Source organism: Oreochromis niloticus, linkage group LG8 (assembly GCF_001858045.2).
Source record: "Oreochromis niloticus isolate F11D_XX linkage group LG8, O_niloticus_UMD_NMBU, whole genome shotgun sequence".
Classification (NCBI taxonomy): Eukaryota; Metazoa; Chordata; class Actinopteri; order Cichliformes; family Cichlidae; genus Oreochromis; species Oreochromis niloticus.
This window is the reverse complement of record NC_031973.2, coordinates 27,987,918-28,001,418: the sequence shown is the minus strand read 5'-3', so window position 1 is coordinate 28,001,418 and position 13,501 is coordinate 27,987,918. Positions and strand designations below refer to the sequence as shown.

Sequence of the window (13,501 nt, the reverse complement as noted above, 5' to 3'; positions counted from 1 at the left end):
TCCAGTTACTTTGCCCATGGCTTTGTGGCACTCTGCACATGTGTGTGCGCATGGACAATATATTCATTTGTAACTCCCAGTGTAATTGGTTGCTGCTACTACTGTAGTAGCAGCAACAGTGTTGATGACGGTGGCATTAGTATGTCAAGTAAGTCGGGTGAGATAATTAATTATCACTGACTCCATCAGTTTATACTTTTAAAATATAGCCCTACTGCACCAGTGGGCCAGCTCCTGTGTGTGTGTGTGTGTGTGTGTGTGTGAATAAAGCATAAAGGCCTTGCAGTGCCCTCTAACTCTGACACTCTGACACTTTTATTCTTATTTAGAAAAGAGAGATTCTTTTTCTCCCTCATTAGCTTGTCTGTACCGGTTCCCTGGTTAAATTCCCTCTCCTAACATACATGAGATTTGTTGTTTTGACTACCTGTTGGAATGATATCATAGTGGTTTTAATCATTATCGTGACTGTACATCACTGTTTATCCAATATTAGCAGTGTGATATGGATCAATGATCTGGTAAGCTAGTCATCAGCCACATTGTTGGTTTTCACTGTTAGTTCCAGCAGGGTCAGTTCAAGGTTTCTTTGAGATGATCACAGAATATTTTCAAACGTCTCACAGCCTGAGGTCACTGCCAGGCCTATATTTGGATCACACCAAGACAGTAGTGACTGTGCAATGTAGCTGTACAATGCAACACACAATGGAAAGTTTATTCCACTAAAGGTGCCCGATATTTTCTGCGTTCTGTCTGTCAACTTTCTCCACCCACGAAGGGACTTTACAAGATCAGAACAGGTCTGTGAATTCTGTGTGCGTGTGTGTGCGAGAGAGGGGAAGATCGAGAGAAGGCACACTTCCTAAAGAGGCCACAGGAGGGCATGCAGTTTTCACGAGTACTGATAAACACACTCAGTGTCGTCCCAGTTGTGTAAACTACATTTTGGCCCTATTGCTATTTTCACTGAAAAATGGCGCTATGCTGATAAAAATGCAAGAGTATGTATGTGTACTACTGTAAGCTCGTGGGTCCGTGTGTGTGTGGTTATTTCACAAAACCTATAACCGCTGCCTCTATAAATATTGACTTCCTTTCCTAAGTTCTATAAATATCTTGAAATTACTATAGTTAACTCCTCGGTGAACTAAATCGAGTCTTTCCTAGAGCATAGTCAAATGAGAGCGTCAGAAATTTCCGTGCCCATGCAGCCCGTCTACCAAAGAAGTAAATTCCACCCCTCTGTCCGTCTCATTTGTTTGCGGTTATGCCTCTCAGTGTCTTTCTCCCTCTTTCACTCTCATAATGCTCAGCTCGGTAAAACTCGTCACTTTCCGATGATCGTTTTCCGGAATCTAACCCAAATATGGAACATGGAGGGTGGGCCCGTTCGTGCCGGATTCAACCTTATATGGGTTACGCTGCTGAAACCGGAATTCCTCTTTTGATCGCAGAGCGCTATTAAACCGCATATGCGCGAGAATAAACGTATAAACGATGATAAAACAGGTGCATTAGTGAGGGCTGCATGCGCTTTGTATTGTGTGCTTTTGCTGTGAGGTTCTGCGCAGGTTTGTTGCAATTTTACAGCAGGTGGAAAAAGTCAGTCTTATCTATCCTGGAGCAACGGGCTCTCCATTGACAAGAGATTCCCTTTGAAAGCGTCATGGAGCCTCCCGGCCAATCAGCTTCTTCTTTCTTGTTCGACTACCCCGCCCACTTCCATATTTGGTTAATGACGTTTTGAAAAGGTTCCCCATATATACATACTAGTGTCAGGGCCCCCGTTCCCGTTACTTTACACCGTTTTAACTCGATCATCAGAGCATATGAAGCGCACCAGAACACGGAGCTCATCCTTTAACACACGCTGACTGACAGAGACATGCAGTGGTGACCCCCTGCGTGGCTGGGTTACATATCCCCTATTTGTGATAAGCTTTGAGGTAAAGAACAGAAAGAACAGGACAGAGGGCAAGGAGACGCGCTAACTTCTATCCTCTCTACAATGACGGCTAAAACTCTGGAGAAAGTGCCGGTGAATCTCGGAGGGTTCGCGCATGCCGAGAGCGTGTACTCCATGGATGACATTGCTACCAGTTTGCCGACCTCTGTGGCGATCTTCCCCAACAACGACTTGGGAGCGCATTACGACCAGATTAATGTGGCAGCAGGTAAGAAAACAGTGTGTGTGTGTGTGTGTGTGTGTGTGTGTGTGTGTGTGTGTGCGTGTGTGAAACATTTTATATATCCAACATTCAAAAACAAAACAATAAAAAATGTTGTTGTTTTTTTTTTTTTTCAACATTTCGCAAATGACTGCAGGAAAGAATAACACGGACACATTTCTTTTAAATTTTGGAGTGCTATACTTAAAAAGTTTGGGATGATAGGAGCGCAGTCCGTGCGTAACGGAACACAGATGCACCTGCTTTCTGTCACTTAAAGCCCACTTTCCGGTCTAGTGTGAAGAGGTTAATGAATCATGCTTTCTGATTTGTTTCCCCCCGCAGATGGCTTGATGGGCGCAGACATGAGTGCAGAAAAACGCTCGCTAGACCTCTCTTCATATTCCAGCAGCTTCTCGCAGCCTGCAGCCCATCGCAACCAGACCTTCACCTACATGGGAAAGTTCTCCATCGACTCTCAATATCCAGGTAACTGGAACCCCGAGGGAGTCATCAACATCGTCTCGGGGATCTTCAACGTGGCCCAGCCACCTCCTCCTCCTCCTCCTCCCTGCTCTTCAGCGTCCTCCTCCCCGGCTTCTTCAGGATCTCCCAATCACTTCTCCAGTGGTAATTTGAGTTGTACCATGGCGGCTCAGAGCCAGGCAGAGCTAGAGCACCACCACCACTTGTACTCACCCCCGCCTCCTTACTCCACCTCCGGCTGTGGGGAGGTATACCAGGACCCCTCTGCATTTTTGTCCACCTCTACCTGCCCCATTGCCTCTTACCCTCCACCCTCCTACTCATCACCCAAGCAGCCCGGAAGCTCAGACGCACCAGGGCTTTTCCCTATCATCCCCGACTACTCGGGCTTCTTCCAGCCGGCTTGCCAGCGGGACATGCACACGGCAGGCATCCAGGATCGAAAACCGTTTGGCTCTTGTCCTCTTGATACCTTCCGTGTCCCCCCACCTCTGACCCCCCTGAACACTATCAGGAACTTTACTCTGGGGGCTCCGGGTAGTGGTGCCTCCGAGGGAGGGGCGCCGCGGCTCCCCTCTGCGTACAGCCCACAGAACCTGCCTCTGCGGCCAATCCTGCGACCCAGAAAGTACCCGAACAGACCCAGCAAGACGCCAATCCACGAGCGGCCGTACCCCTGTCCGGCGGAGGGCTGCGACCGGCGCTTCTCGCGATCGGATGAACTGACCAGACACATCCGCATCCACACTGGACACAAGCCCTTCCAGTGTCGGATCTGCATGCGTAACTTCAGCCGCAGCGACCACCTCACCACTCACATCCGTACGCACACGGGAGAGAAGCCGTTTGCCTGCGACTTCTGCGGCCGCAAGTTTGCTCGGAGCGACGAGAGAAAGAGACATACTAAAATTCACCTGAGACAGAAAGAGAGGAAGTCCTCCACTGTCTCCTCTTCCTCCTCTTCCTCATCCAGCAGCTCCGGACTGGAGCGGTTATCAGGCGGCATCAGCGCAGCCAACGGGATCTGTTCGTAGGTTTCCGTGGAAAGCTTTGCTGTCACCGAGGCAGTGTGACACACACTAAAACCTAAAAAAGAGAAGGGTACCATCAGAACAGTTCTTCAGCTATTGTGAACTAAAGACCGCGGTCCAATCACCAGGATGGGAATAAACAAGAACTTTTGTGCAGTGGTGCGCAGATACGCACATTCTCCCATTCCTGCCGCAGAACTGAGTGAAAGACTGACACGAATGCACTTTGACTGCACAGTCTATTGAAAATACAAATAAAAAAGCCAATACAATTCATACAAAATTAATAGATCATTTGTAATGTGAAGGGGACTTTATAAAATAAAATCTAGCCAACACTTAACTAAGAGCCCAGCTTTTGTGCGAGAATGTGAAATAACTGCAATAACGTTTCAAAGAAATTAAACAATTTTAAGTTATTAAATTGACAATGAATTCATCTTAACATGTTTGTGGAACTCTTAATTTTCCCTTTAGTGCCTTGCTGTGTGTCTTTTTGTACACATACTGATTCAAGGACGCTTCTATCGCAATGTATATTTGTCCTTTCATATGTAAAGTTGGAAGACATTCTATTTTTGTACGCATTTTGTCTGGTGTAACTCCATTTGTTCTGCAGTTGTGGTTAATGTTTAAACCATGTTGGAGTGTAAATGTTTGACTCATAGCGACTTGACCATTTTTGTTTGATTTGATTTTTTGTTGTTGTCGCTGTTGTTGTTGTGATGTGTGTTTTGAGACTTATTAAATGGATCAGAATGATAAACACAACCGGTAGAGTCCGATTGGTTCATTGCTCTAATCTACAGCATCCGAAAGCTGCGTTTGAGACCTACAGGGTCACTGCGCTGAAATTAGTGAACGGTATACTTTTTATTTGCATTCTAAAAAGATCTGTTGACGCTGGAAATTTCAACGGGTAAATCCCACGTTGCGTCACCAATGGCGTCTCTGACTCAGACTTTTGCCCACTCAGTTTTTATTTAGGTGTCACATCAGGTTACAAACAGGCTATCATATGCAAATGATTTGTTTTACGCTCGCCGACAGCAGCAGAAGAAGTCCGTGCTTTGACGCAGCGAAGGTGGAATAAAGCATTTACACAAACTTTAGAAGTTTAGGCAAAACATGCGAAGCGCACAGCTATTCAACATCTACATCTCACACCACTTTAAACGCGATGAAGTTTGTTACTTCAAAAATGAACTAGATCTAAGATGATAATATATGTTTATGAGAGGCAACAACAAAGACGAACGATACTTCACACAATTTATGAAATGAAATCATTTTACAAGTGCTGCAACAAAGACATTTTGATCCTAAAGTTTACTTCTCTGGGGTTATTTGTTAGTTGAATAGTTAAAGAACCATTTTTGGAATCACGGAGACATACCAATCAACTTCACGTCGATTGATCAGTGTGGAATTCCTATTCACAAGCCTTTTCAGATAAAATAGTAATAACCATAATAAAAGCTCTGGTATATAAAGTGTATTGTGTTTAATTTGCTCCTTCAAACTGTTAGTTTCACAAACTTTAATAAATGATTTTTTTAATGTCTCTACTATTTATCTTTAAATGTTTATTTTTCCGTGTGTGTGCGTGTTTTTTTTATTATTATTATCTGTTGTGAATCAGAAGCAAACGCCTCTCAGCAATGGGAAAACGGCGGTCACCTGTTTCCTTTCCATTTACCAAATGTCTGTATATGAATAAACACCCGGATGTGGTTCTTTTCACTTGTGGTGGAGCCGAATTATTTATGGCTGTTTTACTTGTGGCATTTTAGTGTCTATTACACATCAGAAATAGTATGTAGCGACGTAGAGAACTAAAAGCGTCATTGACTGAAAACAAAGCCGAATTTTGGTCGTATTAAGGAAAAACTGCTGTTTGCTGTGCCTTTGAGAAGTAGTGAGAGAAGACACAATTTTATTCTGGTTTCTCGTTCCTCTCAGATAGCATATAGACAAGATTTCTCTCAAAGTAAATGGATTTCCTTGGCAATAAAGAATCTTCTATTAATGAAAATACACGATTTCATGAAAACCGTGAAATCCTTCTAAAAAGTCATTGTGATGTTACACATGTTCAGATATTGGTTACAATTTTGCACTGTTTTCTCAAAACTACAATTTTAAGACTATATTCACGAAATAATTTTGTACACACTCCATAAAAATACTGTTTGCAAATTACAAAAATGCAACTACTCCTGCCTGTCTGCCTTGAAATTCCAGAAAAATATGAAGTAAAAGCAGAAAAACAGAGGGCAGCTGCACACTGTCCTTTGTACCTGTTTCTGTGTAAAGCTGAACGTAAGTTAACCTGAGAGTGGGTTGTCCTCTTTGTCCTGCTTCTATATTATTCTTTCTTTGTTTTCAGTTTGTGACGCTCGACTGGCAAAAAGTGATTTCGATATTTCTTACTGTTCTATATTTGTTTTTCTATTTCTTTTTTTCCTTTTTTGATAAATAGAGTGTAGTCAACAGGAATTGAGATAAAGACGAAATAAAGAAATGACCTGTTTTTGAAAGTGTCCCTGTGACTCTGACTTCTTGTACCTGAGTCCGTTCCGGCCGCTTAAACTATCCGGATAAAACTGTGATGTTATATTTGTTGCTGTTTCTGCTGCACTCTTCGTTAGATCTCTCTCGAAAAAGACACTTTTAATGACACTTTTTACGCAGATCAATAAAGGATATAAAGAGACTTTACTAAAACCTGATTGCAGCTTCTACTTTGACAGTAAACTTGTATGTGGCATATCAGATATCTGAAATATGTTTGACAGATTATAGACCAGCAAGTCATTTACAACACTTTGATACGGACACTCACTTTCTCGCATACAGACATACCGACGCACAGCCTTGCAAATAGTACATGCTTTAGCTGTCTGTCTGTAGGGGGCAGTGTCAGAAATATGTGGACCAACCGGTTTTCTATGGCGTTAATTTTGTGCCACTATTCTGAGCGCACGTAAAAAAAATTTGAGCGCACTTAAAAAAAGTTTGCAGGTGCAAGTGTCGCATTTTGAGGAGAAATTTATTTTGCTAAATTTTCAAAAGCTAAATTTGAGTGAACGAAACTCATTGCTGCATGCAAAAAATGTATTTCAGTGTTTGCTATTATCCACACACACACACACAATAGCAGCCCCTCTCGCTCACTTTTTGCATTTGCGCTTGCTCGCAATGTGTTGCTCGCGCTCTCAACATTTCTGCCCGTGCGCGCTCAACTCTTTCTGTACACCGTTATATTTGTGCCACAAAACCAGCCAATCACAGACTTGGATGCAAAAAAATCTGATTGGCTGTTTTCGTCTCCAATCAGCTCGAAATGACGAAATGCAATATCCCAGAATCCATTTCGTCCAAAACTCAAACGAGGCAGTGGTGGAGGAACACAGAGTGGCGGAGTTTGAAATATTACTCTGACTGGGTCACAAAATAAACTTTTAAGATATTTTCATGCGAGAATGTTGCTGTGTAAACTTCAAATGTCTGCTCGATTCATCAAGACATCACATATTTCCATAAGTGCTCTAATGTTTTCGGAGATGCCTGTTACCCACCAGCTGACCAGGTGGTCACTCGGGTTACACAGAATATATGAGGCTGAACTGACAAAAAAAAAAAAAATCGGCTGACTACACCACCAGGTATTATAGGAAAAACCATAAAGCCTTTGAACTGAAACAAACGCTGTTGTGACAGTGACGTACACTGTCTTGTTGGTATATATGTATGATTTGTATGACCTTCATGTTTCCCTCTCATCACATATCCAAACTGATATCATGACCAGCAGCTTTTACAGCTGTGGCTCCAGCAAACATCAGCTGATACTAGAAAGTAATATTAAATTAATTCTAACAACAGCTGATCAAGCTTAAACGTGCTGCTGTTGTTTAGCGCGACATCCGCTGGTTTCCTCTTTCTGGCGCAAAGTGGGCGATAAACAATCAAGAGAGACGATCAGCTGATCATTGATCAGTTTCATAACTGAAGTAGCAACAGGAGAGGGAGGGGGGAGAGAATGAGAGAAGAACAGGCAGCTGCAGCGTAAAGACAGAATAACTCCAGCTTTGTGTCTTTTTCATTCTAGCTGAAGTCCGGGACAAATCGCGTTCCTTCTCCCCTCAATACAGATGTATTGTAATTGGTCCAGCCCAGAGTTGATCATCACCAATTGGCTAATCCACCTTTCATTGTTTATACCGTTACAAAAACAAACTTAAAAATGAAAAATCACCATCGGCCCACCGGGCAATGCCCAGTATGCCCAATGGCCAGTACAGCTATGCGGTCAGCTGGTGGGTAACAGGCATCTCCGAAAACATTAGAGCACTTATGGAAATATGTGATGTCTTGATGAATCGAGCAGACATTTGAAGTTTACACAGCAACATTCTCGCATGAAAATATCTTAAAAGTTTATTTTGTGACCCAGAAAGAGTAATATTTCAAACTCCGCCACTCTGTGTTCCTCCACCACTGCCTCGTTTGAGTTTTGGACGAAATGGATTCTGGGATATTGCATTTCGTCATTTCGAGCTGATTGGAGACGAAAACAGCCAATCAGATTTTTTTGCATCCAAGTCTGTGATTGGCTGGTTTTGTGGCACACATATAACGGTGTACAGAAAGAGTTGAGCGCGCACGGGCAGAAATGTTGAGAGCGCAAGCAACACATTGCGAGCAAGCGCAAATGCAAAAAGTGAGCGAGAGGGGCTGCTTTTGTGTGTGTGTGTGTGTGTGTGTGTGTGGATAATAGCAAACACTGAAATACATTTTTTTCACGCAGCAATGAGTTTCGTTTACTCAAATTTAGCTTTTGTTCGCTCGAAATAAATTTCTCCTCAAAATGCAACACTTGCACCTGCAAACTTTTTTTTACGTGCGCTCAGAATAGTGGCACAAAAATAACGCCATAGTTTTCGGGCTACTGTTTGTGCTATTCTTGGACCTTACTGCGTTTTTGATCGTTTGTTTTTCATCCTTTTCTCTTTTGTGGTGGATGTTTCTGTTCAACCAGTCAACATTTAACTGTTGTTTATTTATCTGTTGCATGTCTGCATGCAAACACATCTGCACGGGTTGCATACCCACAATCCTTTGCTATATGTTGCCAAATGCATGAATGAAAGCTAACAGTACTATGATTATTTTTGAGATTCACTCTTAGAGGAGAAACCCAGAAGCCTCGAGCTAAAAACCGAAGTCTGCAAAAGCTGAGCGAGCCAAAAGTAATATTTCAAGTCTTGATTTCTTCTACTTAGAAATGTAAGGAAAAGAATAATTATGGGTTTATTTATATTAAATTCAGTTTGCTGTGTTACGCCTAGATTATGAAATAATGTTAGCCAACATGAAATGCAGATATGCTTCTACATGGGTCAGTATAGTGTGACCAGTAGCTCCCAGTGACTTTTACAAATTCTTTAGCACGGTAATGGTTACATAACTTTAAGCCTTTTATGATCTTTTCCTGTCACATTTCTTGTTTCATGTTCATATCGTTTCAGCATGTTTTCTTATGCTGCAGGAATAGTCCTGTTTGCAAGGGAGCAGATTACCAGCAAAGCTATGTATTCACATTTTATTTTAAAAATAGTAAACTTGTCTTTTAAAGCTTCCTATGGTATTTCCCAATGTACTTTGCTGCTTTTTGTTTGCTGTTCTTATAATTGCAAAAAAAAAAATGGTTTGGTATGATTTTGTTTTTTAATGTATTGTTTTGTTCTGTTTTTGATTGTAGAGTAACTTTTATTGCTTTCTTGAGTACAAAAGTTCAGCTGTGTCAAACTCTGGTTTAGGTCAGGTCAGAGAGGTTACATTGGTAGTTGTGGTGACTCAGTGAGACAATACAGTGTCGTAAATACTTGATACCTGCAATTGGTAAAATCATAAGTAAGTACTACGGCTCATGTTAAAAATATTCTGGTTTTCTATTTGAATATGTAAATTAAAATGTGGCCTATGACTTGTACTTAGGAGGTAATAGGAGAGTGATGAAATGCCTATATTGGTCGCCCAAGTCCTATCTGAAACTTTTAGTTATTAGTTGTATCTAACCTTGTATATATATGTAATGGGTATATAGATCAGAAACAGAAAAAATATGGAGCATCATCTCTTGTTCTGGTCCTTGTGATTGTCTGTGCAACCTGTAGTGTCTCTGTTTCATTTTGTGAAACTGACTCCAGAGAGGTGTCATAAGTTACAACATCTGGTAAAGAAATAAGCCGTGGAGTCATTTTGGTTTAGTTTCCAAATCACTTTTTAACTTTAGAAGCTGCGGTGACGTCTGCTCTTTTTTAAATGCAGGCTCAGAAGGCAGAGCTTGTCACCATCTAATCAAAATGCAGAGCTCTTCATGTTGAAGTATCCTTGAGCAAATAAAGGTGATAGTGACATTTAAGGTCCAGTTTATCATTTCGACACCAACTTGATCATAAGTCAACAATGGATCAGCTGTTAGGGTCATTTCACAACAGCATCTGAACTGAAATGAATTTAAATAGCTGCTATTATGAATAGTTAAAAGAAAATCATCACGTTCTGTGTATTAAATGTCTTAATAGTGCAGCAGGAACAGATAGCAAGATTATTAATTGATATTAGTTCAGACAAAGGCTGATTTCTATTAAAAGGGGGGTGGGCATCTCTCGTGACTGATTGGGCGAGAGGGGAGGAAGGTGGGATAAAGACGCACTGCAGAAGAAATGATTAAATGCAGAGTGGTGTATAAACACACATTAAATGAAAAAACTGAGTGAAGAAGAAACACTCCGTGCATCACGGGAAGCCCAGCAGTTTAGGTCTTTTGCACCATAAATAAGGGAGGCAATCCATGTCACCTGATCCAGCCCTAACTATCAAAAAGGAAAGTTTTAACCCTAATCTTAAAAGTAGAGAGTGTGTCTGTCTGAAAGCTCCTTCCACAGAAGAGGGGCCTGAAAACTGAAGGCCCTGCCTCCCATTCTACTTTTAACTATCGTAAGAACCCCAAGGAAACCAGCAGTCAGAGGGCAAAGTGCTCTATTGGGGTGATAAAGTACTACAAGATTTCAAGATAAGATGGCGCCTGATTATTCAAGACCTTGTATGTGAGTAGGAGGATTTTAAATTTGATTTCGGATTGAATGAGTGAAGCCAGCCTTTTTGATAAAGCACATAGTCATGGCTGGATCAGGTGACCCTGAATGGTCCCTTAATTAAGCTGCAGTGGGTGTAGGCTGCTGGGAGCTCCCCATGATGCATTGGCTGCTTCTTCTTCACTTACCATGTGATTACACGCCACTCTAATCATGAATTATTACTAATCTCTCTTGTACAGTGTGTTTTTTGTCCAGTCTTTCTCCTGTCACCAGGTCGCAGAGGATGGTTGCCTTTCCATGACTTTGCCTCTGTCGGCGGTTTCTTCTTGTTAAAAGTGGGAAGGAAGATTTTTGCTCAAAGGGAGCTGTTTGATTTTGGATTTTCTCTGATGTACTCGTGTCTCAGTCTGTCCATCTTGGTCCCTCTCTGTGAAAATCATCAACTCTGCCACCGTCTCCACACCATACATCATAGCAGGTCTCACTGCTATCTTGTAAATCTTCCCTTTCCCTCTTGCTGCTTTCTTTTGTTACAAATTACCCCTGAAACTAATCTCCACCCACACCACCCTGCCTGCACTCTCCTCTTCAGCTCTCCTGTTCACTGCCCATTGCTTTGGATGGTTGAGCCCAAGTATTTCAGCTCATCTACCTTCACTATCTCTGCTCCATGTCTGCTCACCTTTCCACCTCCTCTTTCTGGGCATGAACTGCTGCTCACTGATCATCGCTCTGCTTCTTAATCTAGCATAAAAAAAGAATCTGTTAATGTAACTTTTAACTGTGACCCTCTGCAGTCAACAGTTCAGCAAACCACTGTACTCAATGTCACTGTATCAGCACATGCAGTAGCTTCCAAACTGGTATTTTACTCTGTGAAATATTTATAAATAACTGATCAAATGAATAAATGAAGTGTAATCTCTATCGACATATGTTTTCATATATTATTCTCTCTTTCCCCTTTTCTTTGTCATTTTGTTGTGTTATTTTCTTCCTTTTCTTTGTTCCTTGTTTGCTCCTGGTGTCTGATTTCATTCATGAAATTCTGTGTTCATATTACTTGTATTAACGGGAGTAACTTAAACCATTCTAATGGCTCTCTTTAGTTTGCTGTTTACCACTCAGTGCTTTCTATTGCATCAGGAACATTACCTCAGAATCACAACCAATTAAAAATATTAATAAAAACATTAAATAAAATATCTATGTAATATTTTTAATAAAAAAATGTTTTAAAAAGTAGATCAAGCACAAAATGTCAATAATTGTCCGCCTCTGTTTACAGGTGCCTAATGGTGCAGCAGATTATGTAAAATTCATTCAAGAAATTTTTACAGGGAACTCTTTACAGGCAGCTACTATTTTATTTATTTTATTTTATTGCTGCCAAAATGGTTTCAGCTTTTTCAGGGCGTATGGCTGATAAGTTGCTGGCCTATCAGAGCCTCTGATAGTGTCTCCAAAAATCACAGCTATGAGTTCAACCATGAAGAAAATGAGATGGAGAAACCCTCAGTAACCATTTTCCCCTGGCAGTTAGTAATCCCCTTTGACATTAAACAAAGTGTTTGTGAGATGTGGAAAAAGCAGCAGGAAGGTAACAAGTGAGACACAGTGTGAATTTTTCACCCACTATTATGACATATATAAATATGATAAAAAATATATATGAATATACAAAAATGTATAAAACCATTATTCTTTTTTATTTTTGTGAAGTGTGCTCCTGTATTTCCATATAAAAGGCTTTGCTTTAAAAACTGCTTATAAAAGTATAATTAATTCAGATTAAACTGAAACACATCATTTGATTCTTCTTCAACAGTGTTCAAAACTTCAACCTAATCCAAGTGTGATGTGAACAACAGTTCGATCTCTTTCCTTATTTGGGTTTTAGATTCAGTCATAACAACATTAGTCATACTTGTTGGCTTCTTTCTGAACACTTCCTTCAATCAACTTTAACCAAAAAAGGAAACAACTGCTCAATAAACAATTTATAAGTCAGAGATGCCAATACAAACTATTCTTTTTCTCTTTTAATCTCTAAAGGCTTCTAAAGTCTGCTCATTGGAGATGCTATATCTGTTTTCTGAAGATATAACTTGACAGTGGCTAGGTGACACTGTTAACTGTTGCCTCACAGTATTTAAAAATGCTGAGATTGCTGTAAAGGTTGTAGAAAGATTAGATGTTAGAGGATTACTTGTAAGGATGAGTAAGGATGTAGGGTGAGTTTTACTGACTTTCTTCGAGTTGTTAAATCCTCTGTTGAATGTGTGTGTGTTTCACTTTCAGTTACTATCAATAAACCAGTTCATCTTTTTATTTATAACATGGATATATCTCCGATCACAGGGGACTTGTGTTAAGATCTAGTGTTACAGTAACCTCTTCTTTAGAAGCTCGTGTCTCCCTTTTATTCCCAGAACCTATTTTTGTTTGTTGTTATATTTTAATATTTATGTTAATAGTAATTAAGGACTTTTTAGTTTACACAGTGTGGACTCAGTGTTTGATTTAAGCACAAGGACACAGAGAAATGGTCTACTGCTTTGTGATCAGTTTACGTCAGTGAAGCTACCGACTATCCCAAAAAATGTGATTGTTTATTAGATACAAAGTAACCTTTAGCCATCACTAGATTGTACCAGGCCCTCCTTTTGGGAACCTAGACACTACATTACTGAGCTCCAGGAGA

General features: G+C 40.8%; 1 protein-coding gene across 1 annotated transcript; it reads left to right on the top strand.

Annotated features, from left to right (window-relative positions):
- Positions 1-1,780: 1,780 nt before the first annotated feature.
- On the top strand, positions 1,781-4,459 carry egr2b (early growth response 2b). The gene is made up of 2 exons (XM_003454061.5): positions 1,781-2,177; positions 2,517-4,459. Exons 1-2 carry the CDS (start codon positions 2,012-2,014, stop codon positions 3,689-3,691), a joined length of 1,341 nt encoding a protein of 446 aa, XP_003454109.1. The 5' UTR covers positions 1,781-2,011; the 3' UTR covers positions 3,692-4,459.
- The last annotated feature ends 9,042 nt before the right edge of the window (positions 4,460-13,501 follow it).

Bases quoted from the DNA above. Each gene is read 5' to 3' on its own strand.
- egr2b (XM_003454061.5), top strand. From the start codon at position 2,012: ATGACGGCTAAAACTCTGGAGAAAGTGCCGGTGAATCTCGGAGGGTTC. The intron at 2,178-2,516 runs GTAAGAAAACAG...TTCCCCCCGCAG, and splicing joins CCAGATTAATGTGGCAGCAG to ATGGCTTGATGGGCGCAGAC.